The sequence below is a fragment of the Anser anser genome (assembly GCF_964211835.1).
Source record: "Anser anser genome assembly, chromosome: 14".
Taxonomy (NCBI): Eukaryota; Metazoa; Chordata; class Aves; order Anseriformes; family Anatidae; genus Anser; species Anser anser.
Genome location: NC_139735.1, coordinates 10,680,637 through 10,698,590, shown reverse-complemented (window position 1 = coordinate 10,698,590; position 17,954 = coordinate 10,680,637). Strand labels below are relative to the sequence as shown.

General features: G+C 49.4%; 1 protein-coding gene across 5 annotated transcripts in view; it reads right to left on the bottom strand.

Moving 5' to 3' along the window:
- Positions 1-17,954, bottom strand: part of NEURL1B (neuralized E3 ubiquitin protein ligase 1B) — a 128,234-nt gene that overhangs the window by 48,425 nt on the left and 61,855 nt on the right. Inside the window, exon 1 of one of the 5 annotated variants that reach the window (XM_083799288.1) lies at positions 16,003-16,246. The exons of the other annotated variants lie outside the window; for them this stretch is intronic. Coding sequence (XP_083655414.1) covers positions 16,003-16,102 — 100 coding nt within the window. The 5' untranslated portion in view covers positions 16,103-16,246. Of the gene's footprint in view, positions 1-16,002; positions 16,247-17,954 lie in introns of those variants that run through there. 5 annotated transcript variants of the gene reach the window in all.

The following is a 17,954-nucleotide window of genomic DNA, read 5'->3' as shown; positions in this document are numbered from 1 at the left end:
CAGAGGGGCTGGGGGCCCACGCATCGCTCTGGGAGCCGGGCACAGCCGTCACCCTGCTCTTCTTTTTGGCACCAATTCCCTCCACAGTTCTTCTCAGCTCACGTGCATTAGTATGCTCAGACGTAAAGCAGACTTAGAGAAGTCTCTAAAGACAAAAAGAGCTAAATGAAGGTATTCTGGCAATGAGGGATTGGCCCAGACACCACGGCTGACCCTGCTCTCCTTTCAAAAAACCACGAGGTGCTGACCAGAACACCAGAACATCCTTCTTATCCAGTGGGAATGAATGGGAAGTCAGCCCAACCTGATGACACGCTGGTTTAAAAGTATCTCCTGCATCAGGAGGAGTGAAGAAACTGCACACAAGCACACACACCTGTGACTATCAGAAAAGAAACCGTGCAAAGCTAAGTAACCAAGAGATCCTTTGAGAGCGGCAGATGTTAGATACAGCCGGGTAATTGCTCGGGCTGCTGTAAATCTAAACTCAAGGGCCTCTTTTCAATGGAGGATGCCTTTCAAAGCCCCACAGAGAACAAGAAGTCCTTCCCTTTTTACTCACACATCTTTCCACCTAGAAAAAAAAACAACAAAACAGACATCTCAAAACCTTATTTTCTGGGGAACAAGTCTCCACTGTAGAGTCACATCCAGCGCAGAGCTCAGGCACGTGACGGGTCAGTGCCACAGGCTGGCTGCCGAGGAGGAACGTGCCCCCTGGCACCTTCAGCCCTGGCAAAGCAGGATCCTGCCCCGTGGCCCTCCTCCACCGTGCAGTGACACAGCCCAGGCCAACCGGCTGCCCCCGGGCACGTGCCAGCAGCAAGCTGGGTCCTGGAGGACACAGCAGCCGGCCTCGGGATGGGCTGTGCAGAGTCACCATGGCCAGGGAGAGCTTTGTAACGTGCTTGCAGCTCTCCTTTCCCCTTGTCCCAGCTCACCCTCCATTGTTTTACCATCTTTTAATCTACCCGGGCAGTTACCGATAAGGAAGATTTGTTCTCTGGGAAAAAATGCCTCGGTAGGCTGCAGCTGAAGCAAGAACTATGAACGGGTAAGCTGCTGCTCCCAAGAATGTGCCCCGACCTGAACGACGGGCTGGGCAGAAGTCTCTGCTCAGACCTCTGCTGGAGCCGGGGCTTGCTCAGTGCTGACGTTGGCTCTGCACGGGCAGCGACTCCTGCAGCAGATGTGTGGGCCAGCTCGAGAGCCCCTGCAGCTCAGCACCCTGCCCCAGACAGGGGACGGTCCCTCACTCTTAAAAAAAGATAAAATCAAGGGGGTTAGAGCAGAGTGGAACTTCTGATATTTTCCCAGTTAGCAGAGATTTGCACGCAAGGAATCACAGAACAGAAGGGAGAACAGGCTTGCTAAAGCAAGGAGCAGGTGAGGAAAAGGTAAGAGAAAGCCACCAGAACACCTCAACCACCATAGGAAAGGGAAAAGTAAGAGAAAGCTACCAGGAAAACCACCGTGCTCCCGCAGATTGAGCTGCCAGCAGGGCGAGCAAGGTGCAGGACACCAAAATCTCATCAGTGCCTCCCCAGGGAGGTCAAAGCCGTGGCCGTCAGCAGCCACGGGTTTCCCGAGGAGAAAAATACGGCTGCGCTAACATCGCCGTGCAAATACCCATGCGTTTTCCCTCCCTTCAGTGAGCCAAGCCGTGGTAATTAGGATACCCCGAGCACCGAAGTGCCGCACGCCGCCTGTTCTGGCAGTGGTGTGCTGGAGCAGTGACCCACGCCAGCAGCTCACCGCACCGCTGCGGCCACCCAGCTGCCCAACGCCGGGTAGGAGACGTCCCCTGCTCCTCCAGCAGCGGCCCTGCCAGCACACAGGGATGTTTGCAGAATGCTTGGTTTTTCTGTAGAGGGGAAAAGGTGGTGGTTTTATGGCAGAAACGTGCCTTGAGGGTTAGCTTCCAAAGAGAACTGAGTTTCCCTGAGCCATTTGCCGCCTCTGCTGACAGTTATCTGCTAGGGGCAAACCACTGAGGGTGATCTCTGTGCGCTGGAGATCGGCCCTAATCAGAGCAATCCGCTCCACAGAAGGGACGGTGACCCTTTCATTAATGCCAGGTTTCCAGGAGGTCCAGCAGCTCCAGACAAGGGCTGTTCCCAGTGCTACAAATGCCGCAGCAAGTTGCAGCTTATCTGCAGGAGGGTAGGAAATCACCAGGAAAGGAACTTGGACTTGGGGTGATGAACCGAGCACAGCACCCCTATCTCTGAAGCCTGCTCCGATAACAGCCGCCAGCTCCTGACCTGCCACAGCCCGGCTGCTGGAGAAAATTTCACTTGAAATTCCCATCCTTCGCTTTGCAGATTCACCCAGCACCAAACTCAAACTCCCCATCCTTCAAAATCCATCATCCCAAATACCAACCACAGACCCCCGATTTGCTGCTCAGAGGCTCCACAAAGGAGTTCACGGCCATGAACCCTGAAGTCTCGCTGAAACAGCCATGGGTAGATGCTACTCCCCGAGTAAAGCCTGCAAAAACAGGTCGCCAAACTGCATTTGTGCATGGGGCCAGTGTGAAATTGAACCAACTGAAGTGAAATTAGTTCTTGGGAAAAACTCCTGCTTACACAGGTAATTTGTTAAAGCCCTAAACCAAAGAGGCACTTTCTCACTACGTGCTCTGGTTTTTCTCAGTAGCTATGCTGGAGTTCGCCATGCTCCTCTTCCTAGTCCTGCTCCAGTGAGCTCTCACCGAGGAAGTGTTGAGTTTTCCCTGCCAAGAGTGAATGAAAATGAGGAGAATTCTCTGACAAATGCTCAGCTACAAGAAAAAGACATCCCACAACAATAACAAAGCTTTGGTCCAAAAACTCAGAACCATCGTGGAAAGAAAAGGCTTTTCATCGCCATTTCACATGCTCTGATATAAACTCTGCCAGCCTAAACCAGCCATGCCAGTGAAATAAATTCACTGTTCTTTTAATCTCACCTTTCCTTCCCTCCAGGTTGGTTTTAACCCAGGTCACTTATCTAATCGGCTCACGCACCTGCACACCAGGGAGGAGCTGGTGCAAGGGCAGGACAAACGGCGAGACTGCTTCTTCCCGTGGAAGCGGTGGCTTTTACCCCTCAAAGTGCCGGTGAAACCCTGCCCTCGAGTGCTTTCTGTGCCAGCAAAGGCACCCAGCACGAGCCAGTAGCAGTGCAAGAGTGAAAAGTAACTGCTGCCATCCCCCCGCTGCTTCTCTGCGGGACACTCCCTGCTGCCATGCACGGTTTTGGGTGTTGTGAAAATAAACAGCAATTTTTAAAATTAACCCCCCCCCCCATCCCCATTTAATTTAATTTAGTTTCCTCCAAGAAGGACCTCCGGAAACCAGCCTGCCTGTGTGAGCCATTGCCCCATTCGTTGCAGTGTTTTGGGTGATGTCTCGGGCTCTCCTCTGCTTCCAGAAACCTCCGTGGGCTTGCTTCTGGGCGCAGGGGTGGGACAAGACCACGAGGTGAGTCGCTCCTCTAGCAGCCTTGTATCATTCTTCAGAAAGGCTGGTGTGGAAAAAGGGTCCCTTTTAACGAAATGCTAATGGGGTGAACCAAAAGGATTATTCTTAAAGTTAACAAAAGAGATAGAGAGCAGCTCTCATATTTTATATAGATGAAACCCTGGGCTGCTGGAGGCTTTGAAATCCCATCCATAGAATCGCTAGTTTTACCCCCTAACTTCTTGTATCCACAATACGGAAGTGCTAGCGTTGTTCTCTGTCATTTACCCCAGCCTGACTTTTCCCTTTCAAAGATGCAAAGCTTCAGCAGCTCCCAGGCAGTGGGGACGCAGCAGCGAGCAACGGAGCAGCAGGAACAGAAGCCATGAGTAGCTCCATGTGTGAGGACAGGACACTTGTGTCCTTCATGGAGAGCAGACTCCTTGGGAGCACAGTGTTGGCTCCTGTGATGTGCCACGAGCATTGCAGATAGGCCTGAGGCCAGAAAGGGAGAGCTAGGGTAGCTGCCAGGTTTGTAATTTCTAGGATGAGGATGGCATCCACGAGTAGTCTGCCTGTCCTCCAAAGACCACAGATAAAGTCACAGAACAGGAGGAGAGTCACAAAACAACACAGAGAATATTTATATGTATACGAAAACCCAAAACAATGTGCTCATGCCGCTCTTTATGGCTCCAGGAAAGCGGCAGAAGTTGGACATCTCTTTGTTTCTTTTTTCTGTGCCTACCACGTAGTTCAGGCTGCGAGCTGCCTGGAACAAATGGGCTGAGAGGCACCGCTCCGAGACAAAGGACTCTCCCTGTGGGGAAGGAGAAAGCTGCAGACTTTGGAGAGAGTTAAAACATCCCTCCTGGGACAGGTTTCCCATTTCCCCTGAGCAAGTCTTATTTTGTGCGCCAACAGGCCAAGTACAAATCTCCACCTCCGAGCCCAACAAACGTGGTGTGAGTGCTGGCGTGGGTGCATCTGTGTCTATTCCTGCCTGCATACCAGGCCTGGGTGAGCTTTGCTCCCGTTTGCCCCTTTTGGGACAGCGATGCGACCGGTATGCAAGGGCTGGAGACAAGCAAGCAGCCCCGGTATGTGGCATCACCCAGCCTCTGCTTCCTTCTCCAGCCCTCTGTTCTCGCCCCTGCCTTGGTGTCCTGGGCACGGCGTGCGAAGCATTCAGCAGCAGGGCAGGGTTCACGTCTCTGCAGCCCTTGCTGCTGGCTCCTGCCCCCTTCCTCACCAAAACATGCCGACGTCCCCTTCCCAATTGTTTCAGTAAAACTGCCCTGGGAGCCTTGTGAACCAGGGAGAGAAAACGGGTCCAGCTCGGAGAACAGCAGCCTCCTCTCCCATTCACAGTGCAGGTGCAGCCAAGTAAGGCTTGGCACAGAAGTGGGAATAACGTGGTGCTGCCAGCAAATGGTTTGCAATATAAACCTATTGCTTTAAGTAAAATCTACAGGGCACCTTGCGGTGGCTAAGCACAACTTGATCAGGGACCAAGGAAAGTAATCCTGATGCCAGAGAGGTGCTGAGCCCAGGCTGTCCTCTTCTGCCAGCCCCAGCCCCTGAAACAACCAGAGCACGTGCCCTGGGCTAAAGGCATTTCTAACCCAAAACTTAGAGATAGAAAGGACACACTTGGAAAAGGGAGTCCAAAAAACACTCTCATGAGATAGGCAGGATGTAGAAATAACTCAAAATGTTCAGTCCTTGTTCTCCTTAACCCAAGGCATCCATCACTCAGAAACCTAGGAGCCCACACACGTCCAAACCATGCCTGTTTTCTGTCCGACTCCTGACTGCACAATCAGGGTTTAGAAGAGGATTTCTTGCTACGTCCTACAGAAGTCAACGGGAAAGCTGAGGGCAGGGTCAGCTCCTTCCGTTAGATTTAGGCCTAGAAAGGGCTCTTATGGCAGGGTAGGGTCTGTGCCTGCCACCAGGGTTCAGGAGAGGCAGAGGCAAAGCAGCGATGCATTGCCCCACTCTACAAGGGTTGTGCCTTGTCTTCACCACACACACTTCCCAATCTCCACTGCCAATCTCCACTCCACAGGTAAGCTCAGAATGGGTCCTTGGCAGCAAACTTATATTTGTGCATACTGTTAAGGTTAAAGCAAGATCCCAACCGTGCCAGATCTGGGTTTTATTGTACTGAGAACTAAACACATGCAATTAACCTATTCCTAACCAAATACCAAACCGAGCTGCCTGGCTCCTCTCATTCCAAGTACCGAGCATGGCTGTAACCCCAACTCAAAGAGCTGCTTGAGGCTGACAGATTAACATGGGCAGAAGTTGGTGTTTCCAGGGGGTCAGATATTTTCCAGAAGACAGCATTGCTCCCACTTGCATGACAGACTTAAGTTGCACAACAGAGTTAACTTTATCCACCCACTTACTCCATGTTCTCAGGCTACAAGTACAGCTGCATGTGAAGCACCAGTGACACAACTCCTAGGACAAAGGGGTTTTCCCACAAAGCATCCCATCTTCAGGGGAATTCAGAAGACTCTTGAACCAGTTCTGCCCATCCCAGCCTGGGAAGGCCAGGCCAGTGTGACACTGAGCAGGATGGTGATGAATATTGGCTGTCCCTGAGCCGAGCAGCCTCTCTGTGCCAGGGGAGCAAAGGCAGCGCTGCTCTGAGGGGGGCTGGTGCCAGAGAAGAGCGACTTGGGGGGGAGAAGAAACAGTTCTTCTACACACACACAGCTACTTTTCAGGCTTGCTAAAGTTACAATGCTAAGGCAGACGTTGGAAAGATGGATGGATGGATGGATGGATGGATGGATGGATGGATGGATGGATGGTCAGGCTAAAATGTGTGAAACGAATGAGCACCGCTCTTGTTCCTGAAAACAAGACACTTCACATTTGACAAGAATATGCACCCAGTCTCAGCTGTTTTTCTGGTGGCTGTACCTGCTTAAAACACCCATGCTGGCTGCAGTCTGTCTCCCCTCCAGGGAACAGCCACCAGCCGACTACAAAACCATCCCATATGGCACAATCTTTGTTTGACGTTGCTCCTCCTGTTCACACACAGAAGTTTCTCTCTGCAGCTCCTAATGAAGCCTAACGGACCTTTCCCAAGGCATAAAAAAACCTCAGACAAGCATATTTTATCTTATCCTTCCATACACCATTCAAGACTTTTCCTCCACCAGCAAACATCAGTCTTCTGAACCCCTGGGTTGTCTTCGCCCTTTGGGACATCTATCTGAACCGAGAAGCAGCGGCTCGTGAGGGACACATCCACCCAGCTGTGAGATAGCAAAAGTGCCGAGACCCCTCGACTTCAGCCACAGCTGAGGGTCTCTTGGAAAACATGTGCATCGGGGCACAAATTCTACCGAGGTTTGTTATTTTTCCCGTAATGGCAAGAAGTGGCTGTGTGAGACTGAAGTAGTGCAACTATCTGGGTTTTCAACAGGAAATCTATTTTGGGACCTAGGAGGAGGACTCCTTAACCTTCACTCTTGGAAGAAATTGTTGATGATCTCACTGCATGGCTATCAGTGTCCTGGGCCAAATTCTCCTTATGCTCTTGGACTTCTGATCAGCTAACAAAGCAGATGCATGAACTAATTAAAGAAGCAGAGCCTGTGTTTTCTGCTTCTTACAGCTCTATATTCAGTAGCTGGTACATGACACCTCGTGAGCTGATGCTTGTCTGTCTGTGATCTAAGATGAAAGAAACATTCACAAAATAATCCAGGGGGATGGGAGCCTGAACACTCTCTGCTCGGGCTGTTTCAACATATGGAGAAACAAAATCAATTACAGAATCCCAGATTCATGGGCCGTAGTTCTCAGGAACGCTATTACAAAAATAAGCTGATTTCTTCTGGCTAAAAGCACCTCATACCTGAGATGACGCCACCTGGAATTTGTAATCCGATTTTGCAAGAGGACAGACTGTGATCAGGTTCCATGGGTCTCTTCAATCCTTAATTACTATAGGATATTTAATCCTATAGCATATTTCATGGGAGGCAAGAGGATAAAACAAAGCTGCGTTGGCTTGACACAGGAACAAGCACAAATGGTTCCAATGCCACTAACCTGTGCTGTTTGACTTAGGCTCTCAAGCAATTTTTATTAGACGCACATGAGGAACATCATTAAAAATAAAGTAAACTAACCTGTAATTTAAAAAAAGAAACCTTCTCTTCTCTGAGTTATTTATTAACCAGTTCAGAATCTGTCGAGGCCTTCTTAACTATTAACAAACAGTTCCCAAGATCAAGACAGAAGCCCAGACCAAACTGCGCAATTTAATGACATAGATTCTGAAATTTATTGCTCTCCTTGTCCAAACATCGACCTGCAGCTGCACACAACCACCTCTCCCCCACATCTCCAAGAGGAGCTCAGAGCTTGGGGTCCTGCTCTCTACACACAGGGCTGCAGGGACTATTCCCCACGCACCAAGGTGAGGCAGGAATAAGCAGCCATAGAAACTTAAGGCAGACATAAACACCCAGTGAGGATGACATTCTCCTACACCCACTATTGAGAAACATATTTGGCTGAGGAAGATGTATGCCATTGCCTGCTTTACTATAGAAAATATACCGCTTAGCTAGCAGGAAGCCAGCAGACATGGCATGCATGGTAGAGCACATCTTGGGAGAAATAATGACCAGGAAACCAAAGCTCTCAGCCTTAAGTGCTTCTGAACACACGCCTGGGGAAGAAGAAGAACAAATGGCAACCGAGAGCGCCGGTTCCTACGCCAGGTGAGCAGCTGCCTTCTCCATCCCAGGTGGGCTCTCAAACCTGCTCAGGAGCAGCGAGCCCAAAGCAGACAGTGAGGGTATCGTGTCATGAGCACTGTTGGATGAAATACAACAAGCCTATGAACAAAGCAAGAAGAAAAGCAAGTGAGTTTGTATCACAGCCTCTGGAGTCTAGATTTCTGGAGGTCAGCGTAGAGAAAGGTGTCATTTCGGCTTTCTTTTTTCACCCACCACCTGTACATTACAAGGGGTGCCTTCACCGGCCTCACCAACACAGGAAATGTCACAGAACTGAGACGGACAGGAGCTGCTAAGTGTCACACACTGTGCCACCCACTTCCCAGTGCTCCTTAAACTGAGTTCTCCACAGCTTGGCCGGGTTAGCTCTGAGGGGAAGCTTCGCTTCCTTCAGCTCCGGGAGCTGCTGCGCCCTGTGCCAACTCGTACGCGATTAAACATGAGCAAGTGTATCAGCTCTGCGGCACGGCCACAGACCCAAACAGATCTATCACGACATCTTTTGCCACCTAAATTGCTTTGAAGTGTTTTTGAGCTGCATGGGGCTGTGCCGTGCCGTTTGCTCACAGACAAGGACCCTTTGACACCAGCGCGTTTCCAGCAGAGCTCGCTGCCGCTGCAGGATTACTGACGGGCACTGGGGAGAAAAACCAGCACCAACCTGGCTGCTCGTGGGCTTGGCTCCTTTCCCTCCATCACACCTGGAAGAGTCTCTCCCCACCGGCCTCCCAAGATGCCTCCTGCCACCGCCATTCCGGCCTCCTCCCCAGCCCCCCCTGCCCCACGTGGGGCCTTCATCCCCGCATCCTCCTCTCTCCCCTGCCCCAGATTTCTGCTCTGTGTCTTATTCCTGCCAGCCCTCCCTAAAGGAGGCTGCAGCCAGGGTTTAATCCCACTTGTTGGCAAGGCCCTGGGTGCATTTAAGAAGCAACCTGGATGACTGTGCAGCCACCTCTTTGTGAAAGCTCCAGAGCTGGTGGACGTTAGACTCCCTTACTAACATTTTGCTGTTAATACTTCTCACGAGATGCCCAGCTGTGCTCTGGGAAACATCCTTCTGGGCAGGATCTGCAGAGGAGAAGGAATCAGAGAACCTGACAAGGCAACCAACTGGCCCGATTTCATGCCCTGTAATGATAATTGCTTGTATGAGTGGAAGGGAAAACCAAGCATGATTTGTTTACCAACAGACATATGTCTCTATAAAATAAAGAGGCTCAGCTGAATTGAAGGCTCCTTTGGGCAAGGACATGGCATTTAAGTTATAGCTGTGGGCTCAAAGCACATGTCTGATGTACCATAAAAACAAAGATGTTCTCTTAACCATTATCTACAAAATGCAAAATAATTAGCATTGCCAGAAATCTCTATTTTGACATTTAATTCCCCCTGCCTTTCTTATGGGTATCCTCGGGGCTGGTCCCAAAGCACTTATGAAAGACATTCTCTGCTTCTTCCCTTTTCAACCTCATTTTAGCATTTGGATGGTTCTGACTTCCTTTGAGGCATAAATGGCCTTTGACACACACGGCCTCTGCAAAGCCAGAACCATGGCATGGCTAGGTATCGTGCCGGCAAGCAGAAACCTAGTTTACTTTGTTTTGTCCCTAAAATTTTAAGCAACGTTATATTTTGGTCACTGAAGATGCCTGTGGTAGACAGCTGAATTTTCACACAGATACAGCTGCATCTGAAAACTAACAAGAACAATCTGGAAAGAAACCTTGCTGCATGCATTACGGGAAGGATCTCAGCAAACTAGGAGAGGTCTTTCAGCAGAATAAAAACCAGGCCAACTCCCAGCTGCAGGTGGGGATCAGATAAGGAAAAAATACTGAGAGTAGAGAAAGGCTTTACACCATCATCATTTTTTTTAGTACGGCCTATGTTTCACCTCCAAGGGGACACAATCAATTACATCTATTTTCAGGATCCTTCAGCTGAAAAATATCCAGCCACACTCCTCTTGGAAAATGGGTTTTTCTCCCCACGGTCTGTAACAACTAGGAACAGCCACTCTTTTCCCTGTTGATTTCATCCCTTTCCACTTGAAAAATATCAGCTTGTGTAACTTCCTCCCTTTCTTAGGGACCACGTGCCAGAATGGCTCTGCCTTGTTCAACTTCTCTTCCAAGAGCATCATTAATTCTTCCCATCAACACTAACGATGCACTGGAAACACGACTCCCTAATGAGCAAGGCATGCTCTGCGCTGCTCACAGAACAGAGCACAAATACTGCAGGGTCCCAACAACTCCTTTTTGGCCTGCTGCGATGGCTTGCCCTCCTTGACACCAGGTCAGCGAGCTCTCCTTGGCTGTTCCAATTACAATCCTATAAACTGCTGAAATCCCCCAGTCGTGGTGTGTCTTTTTTTCATCTTGGATCTTCCGCTGGAATAAAGAGTCGCTGACTGGGACCAAGTTGTTGTGAAGGCATCAGGTGATACGAAATCCAGGTGACAATTTTTGCTAGTTTAGTAAGCACATGCAATGTGTCAACGCAGAAGAAAGGAGGGGAGGTGTTGAGTAACAAATAAGTCATTTCACAGTCATTTTCTTAACAGTTGCCACATCTTCCATGTGCAGTTTTCTCCAGGCTCTTTATTACTCTGCTCTAAGTGATTGTCACTCCCTGGCTGCTGCCATCGCTCACACAAATACCCACATGAGAACATGTTTCTACCCTACCATCTCTCTTTCATAAATGCCTTCACAACCCGAATTTCTTTGTTGATTATATTTTGACCAAAAACCATTTCTCTTATGCTCCTGCTTCTTGGCAGCCACTGCCACACCTGGGGCAGCTGGTGGATTTTGCAGTTGGGTCTGCCCACCATGACTGGCTCTCCCATGCAACGCCCACCCCTTATCACACCAAAACACACGGGTATGGACAAAGCAGCAGTGTGTTTTCCCTCTATGACTGCCAAAGTTTTGCAGTTCCTCAGGACAGAGTTTAAAATCCATTGGAGACCACATCCTGCTCCCCATTCCATCAGGATTAACCCCAAGAGCTGTTTCATTCAGTGGATTTCTTTTTTTTTTTTTTTTTTTGGAACAGAAGGAAAAAGTGAAAAGCAGGACCTATGTCAGTGAATTTCCACTATTCTCTTGCACACCGTTAGTTTAATTCCTGGATGTGCAGGATTTAAGAATACCAGATCACAGACACAGTCTGGAAGGGAAGATTTAATTTCCAAAGCTCACAGCCTTTGGGATCTGACCTCCCACTTGGGTATCTGTTAGCTACATGGGAGGGCAGCAGACTGGGCCGTTCTTTGGTGAGTAAGCACTAAGGCAAAGAAAACTCACAGCTGTTGTGACACAGAAGGAAGAATCTAGAAAAGCAAGAAATTTCCCCCCACACCCCTACCAAAAGGACTTTGTGCTCATTAAGTCAGATTTTGCTGACAATGTCCAAAAGCATGGGGTTACCTGGGGGCCACTAGGCAGAGGTACTAACTGCCTTGCTGCCTCATCTAATCCTGCTCACGAACCACAGGGTTTTACAAGGCAACGAGAGCTAGTGCTAGGCGATCCTACACCAGCCCTGATTTCTTCAGAAGGCAAATCTTTTTGCTATGTTACCGACATCCCTGACTCATTCCCCTGTAAAGGACGTTGAGTGACTGTGCAGCCCCGCGAGCAGCTGACCTACCTCCTCTTCTCACGAGTCTTAGTCACGTTATTGTCCAACACGGGTCCTGCTTCAGTTTGTGGATCTATACAGCTGTGCTAAGCTTCAGGAGACAGATTTGTCGCAGTCAGAAATGTTTGCTTTAGGCTGTGTGGTTGCATCGTGCACCCTACAAAGTTACCATCCACCAAGCACCTGGAACAACGATGTTCAAAGGTTATTTTCTATTGCTTGAGAGTGGCTCTGGGTCTTGGTGATCCCGGTAGGTTTATGCCCATCTCCACCCATGACAACACGGTTAAACTGTTGGCCCTACTTATATCTAGCTGTATGTGCCTTAGGATATTAGCCTGTTGTGGAGACCCTTCCCCATCATTGCACTCCAGCTCGATCCCTATATTTGACCCTGCACTGCGGCTTTCAAGGTGTTTGAACCAGGTGTGGGTTCGCAACCACCAACCAAGAAGTTACGGTCAGGAAATCCGCTTGAAATCACCTTAAAACACAAATCAGACGGAAAGACAACTATTCACTCACCAAAGCAAACCAGTAGCAGTGACACCACCCAGGCCCACAAACACATTTGACTTACATTTCGTATGCACATTGCCAGAATCCCACAACCATGCAATGCTGACATACCTTTTAGGTTGAGGGTCTAAAAATCCAAGCCTAACTTCAGAGAGCAGTTTGCAGATTGCACACGGTTCTCTGCGTTATTTTCACTCGTTTTCTAGTAAGACAGATCCTCATCCATCAAAAGAAACCCCATTTCTGCACATATTTATCCCTAATCCCCTGCCAGGCCTTCAGAAAGCGTTGCTGTGGAGACCGGCGAGCGGCCACGAGCTCCAGCATGGCACAAAGAAAGGGACGAAGGTTGTGCCGTGCCGCCGCGGGGCATAAAGCCCAGCCTGTTGGGAAGGAAGTTTGGGGCTGAAACGCGGCATTTGGGGATGAATAGCAAGGACAGCTACCCCTGAGACAGCTGGGCAGAAAGAGTGGCTCTCAGCTGGCCCCGTCAGAAGGCAGGGGCTCCTTGTGGGATAAAAGTTGCACAGCTGCAAAGCGGAGATATTTTGGGCTAGCATCCCTTGAAGTCAATGCCAGGCTTTCCACTGGCTTCACTGCACTTTGGATGAGAGCAAAAGGCAGCTCTTCTTCACCCCAGTGCTTTGAATTACCTGACTTTTTTCAGAGGGGAAGAAGAAACCTAATTAAACTCCCCATTAGGGAAGAGACCAAGTGAAACAGATTCTGAAACCTTCTCGGTCTTGGGTGAAAGTACATCTTTACCTCTGTGATGCTGTTCAGATCTGGGAAAGGAAAGGGAGGAAAAAAAGATCATCATCTAAAGATTTATCTCAAATCAAGACCCATGATCTTGTTACCAAGGTATTTAGGATGTTAAAAAAGACAGACTTCTGTGGGTGGAAATGAGCAAAAAAGATCAACTGAGACTCTGGTTCCATGCAGCTGCCTTCAGTAGAATGCAGTACGAGAGGAAAAAAAAGAAGTCCCTAAGCAGAGAAACTCAGAAGATGTAAGCAAGCTAGCTAAGGAAAAGAGTGACCCTGACACCAGAAGATCAGCTGCTCCTTAATGCTAGGCTAAAGGCTGTACTGCTTCTTTTTAGGAATTGCCATAGACTAGGAAGTGCCTCAAAATAACCTTAGAAGACATATAGGTATATATACATGAGAAAGCGATGGAAGACAGAGTATGTCTAAGTACAGATCCCTGCAGCCTTTAAGGCTTAGAGCCAAATCCACTTCCTGCTGTGCTCAGTCACTGAAGCTCCCCAGCACTCAGGACTCCAGACTTGCTAAAATTGGGTACCTCCAAATCAACATTTTAAGTAAATCATGATTTCTGAAGAGGCAGAATGCATCTGGGACCTCAGCTGAAGAGCTGCCTCTTCTCTCAGCACATGAGAGTAGCTCATGGGAAGCACAGGCTTCATCTTGGGAGTTTCTAGCTAAAGGAGGCACTCTGCAAAACAGAATTGCTTAGGTGACATTCAATTTCATATTAAAAGCAGGGGAAGCTTCCTTCTAGTCTGTTACATCAAGAGCAACCTCTGAGCACCCTGCAAGCTGGCTGACACAGCCCTGCCTCACATGGGTTTGGGATGTCCCTAGCTCAGATCTTTGACACGTTTCAGGACTGGGGCTGCACATCCCAATACAGCTGCAAAAAGCAAAGAAAACATCAATAGGTCAAAACACCCAGTTGTTGACTTATTTTCAATGGCAGGGCTGCTGTTTTACTGGCCCTGCAAACCCCAGTTCCTTAAAGTCCAAACCGTTGTGAAGGAGCCCGAGCTGTGCTACTCACAAGCCCCGTATCAAGCTCTTCCGTGGTTATTAATAGCACCAGGCCTGAACAAGGGCTACGGATGATCTTTAGTTCAACGATGCTAGATTTCGTGGAGACAACGCTGCCTTTCCACGTGCTGTCAGCAGCGAGGGTAGGCAGAGACAGAAGCCGTGCAACCACATGAGCCCTTTCTTTGTCAGCCCAATCTGCCTTCCAGAGATGCTGGTCCTGGTTCTCCAACCCCACACTGCCCCACCAAACTCCATCCCGCCACGAGCAGGAGAGCTCTTCCTCATTCACCCATCTCAGCCTCATATTTGGTCTTTCTTCCTCTGCATTTACTACCAAGGGCGCAACTGCTGCAGGCACACGTGGATCCTTCTACCTGTTGTGCCACTGTGATTCCTCCCTCTCTGCCAGCAGAAATCCCAGAGCGGAGGGGGGATCCCTCCAAGCACACAACCCAACACCTCCACCCCCACGAGTCTCTTCCTCAGCAGAACCAGGCAGACACCTCCCCGCACGCCCCTCCGTGAGCACGCAATGCAGCCCCCACTGCTCTCCGCGGAGCACGAAGCCAGTTTCTTCAGCTCCGGGGGACATCCCCTCCTCTCCTCCCAGGAGGTGACACGAGAACAAGTGAGGACTAGGGAAGATGCATGGAGGAGGAGGCAACCTCACTGGTTTTTAAGCTGCAAGTTTTGCAATCCTCAGGTGTAGCAGGGAGGAGAGTCTCTCCTTCCCTTGTTCGCAGCCTGACAATACCACTGGTGCATTTCCCCTCCTATTTGGTGACCTCATTGTCTGGCACTGATGTGCACTGTCAGGAGTGGCTCTACTGGGTGACAGAACAGTGAGCATGTCAAGTCCTCCACTGTGCTCTTTTTTCCCTTCCCTTCTCCCCAAAACCTTCACACAATTTCTTGCAAATAGCCTTACCCCCCCTGAGCAACGCTCTCAGCTCTCACCAGTGCCACGTGCTTCTGCCGTAGCTGGATCCCTTACACACCCCTCACCACTCTCCCCAGGTCTGCCACAGTTATTAAAACCTCATCACAAGCTGCTTTGCATTTAATCCCATCTGTCATCAGATCCTGTTTAAACACCACGACTTAAGACTTTGATGCAACTGCTTCCTCAGACACAACAGCTTTCTTCCACTGAGCTCAAAGCGCCCTGCAAGAAAAGCCGAGCTCCCCCGAGCCCCTTTCTCTGTGTGATAACTGATGCACAGAGAAACAGGGCAGCCCAAGCTAAACGAACACAAGAGATCTGGTTGAGATATCCCGGCCTTGACTTGTAACTATTCATCTAGCTGCCTGCAGTACAGAGGAGCGCCTCTCAGTTTCCATGCGACAGGACACAGGCAGGCTAACAGCACGTACAATCTGGAAACACCACAGGTCGAGGTCGGATGCATGCACCAGCGAGCAGACACCCTTTTTAAGGTCACATAAGCCTGGTCAAGCACTCCCATACCAATAGAGAGCCTGAAGCCTCCTATATCAAGCCCACAATGCAGGCTGCAGCAGCTAAACCACCTGGGACCTGCATCCTTGGGTAACGCACAGGGCAGGCTGCTGAAGGAGCTAACAGGGCATTCTTGTGTAAGAGAGGATGCAAACAGAAAATTGGGCGACGGCGCTTGTTATTATTCATTAAAGGTACTGGAGCTGCCTTACGTGCTAAATGTTCTTACCCTGATGATCTTACCAGCTAATTAAGGAAGACTGATGAAGGATGATAGCAGTAATGTGTCGGTACTTCCAAACTGCAAATGGAAAATTGAGGCAGAGCGAGCATATGTATACATTACCTACATGAAATGCAGGGAGGATGAAATCCTGTACGAAAGCCAGCCCTGTTCCTCCAGATCAAAACACTCCTTCCTCTCTTTGAAACTGTGCTAGCATGACACATCGGCAAAGTTCTCCTTGCCAAAGTAATTACCTGCTCTGCGATGCAGGCCAACAGATTTGGAGTCCAGGATTAGTGATCAGAGAAACTGGTATCTGGTAAGTCCTAAAGCTGGGAAAGCTTTGCCAGAAATGCAGTAGAAGTTGTCCCAAAAAAAGGCTGGCCTGGGGCCACTTCTGGAACTGAACTTGAATCAAGCCTTCTGGAAGGGCTTATTTATACTTCCATGGGATGATGACACCAAGTACTGGGATACCACGAGAGAGCTGGTTCTCATGGAGTTTTCCATCCTCCATTTAGGTAGCTCTTTGAAAGATATCCAGCTCTGTACCTTTTGGGTTTTCTCCAGCAATCAGCAGGAAAAATAGGGATAGCTCAAGTTATAGCTCCAGTTCCCAGTACTCCATCCAGATGAAAGTGTCCCAGTTGGGCACTTAAAAGACCAAGTCAGAACCTGCAAATCATCCCTATGGCCAAGGAAAGGAGCTCAGGTTCAAACTTCACTGTTCAGTCCCTACCCTCCTTATGTCCATATATTAATTACTAGGCATACTCAAAATGCTAGGCACGTGTTAGATACTACTGTGATGAAATCCTTGGCATCCATACCACTGGCCATAAATCTTGTGAACAAATTCCTTGTATCTTGTGAACAAATTCCTTGTGATTTAGCTCCTACTTCCAGTCAGACTGGAATTCCCACAGGACACTGTCTGTCAGGAGTTTGACATCAGAAATTACAGATGGTTATGAAAATGGAAACAACGAAAAGCCAACCTAGTTTATTTTGTTTTCGACGCAGACTTCTCAAGAGATTCGGGTCAAGGCTGATTCATAGGTCTGGGCTGGTTCCTGTTTTATCCCAATCTGTCCTCAGCATGGCAAAAGGGCTGGATCCTGCTCTCACTGACTTCAAAAGAAGGACTATCAAGCCCAATTGTCACATTAAAAACCACAAATCATGTTATATCTTTGGATTCTGGTTCATCAAGCCACATCCTAAACGAGACTCCATCCAGACCCAACGATGTTTGGACAAGCAGAATCACAGTTTGATGTTTAACCAAACTATTTGATGGTTCGACAGCAACGCTCCTCTAATTGCAAGCAACGCGGGGCTGCCAAGTTTTAAACAAAAGAGCACTGTGAGCAGCCCATCTAACGCGGAGGTCGGACGGGGCACAACCTGCTCCTCGCCGTGCAGCCTCTCCGCGGCAGCATCCAGCGCACGGGGCCGTTCCCCGCGGAGGGAAGGACCCTCTAGGGGACAAAATGGGGGGACAAGGTGGCACCAGGGCAGGGTGAGGACTTGGTGGCATGGTTGTGGGGCAGGTTTGACCAGCTTAATGCTGAAAGACAGACAGAAAGACGACCAGCTGGCAAGCACGCGTAGGTGGGGAGAGTCATGTTGTCCGTGTTTGCCAAAGGGGCAGAGAATAACACGCGTTCCTGTCTCTCAGCGGAGAGGGGGAAGTTCCCAGAAACTTGCTTTATCTTTCTGTTCTTAACCCTTTTCTGGCATCTTCACAAGGCTTGGTATTGGGAGAGGAGGCACTCTGCAAAAAAGCAATTCAGAAGTCAGCCCTCCCGAGCCTAGCTGTGAGCAGGCCCCTTTTGTCTCTCCAGCACCAGAAGGGCAAGAGCCGAAATGTTTTTTCCCAGAATTAGCCTCGCTTAAAGAGAGATGGGCTACGAATGTAAATAAGTCACAAGTGCTTTCAGAGCAGGGTCCTTGCCTTGGCCAGAGCTGGGGAAGCTGCCTGCCTCTCCATCACCCCACGAACATGCCCCTGGCCTGTCCCCGGCTCGAGGAGCTACTGCACGCATTGCAAAGACCAATACAGTGTTGCAGGGA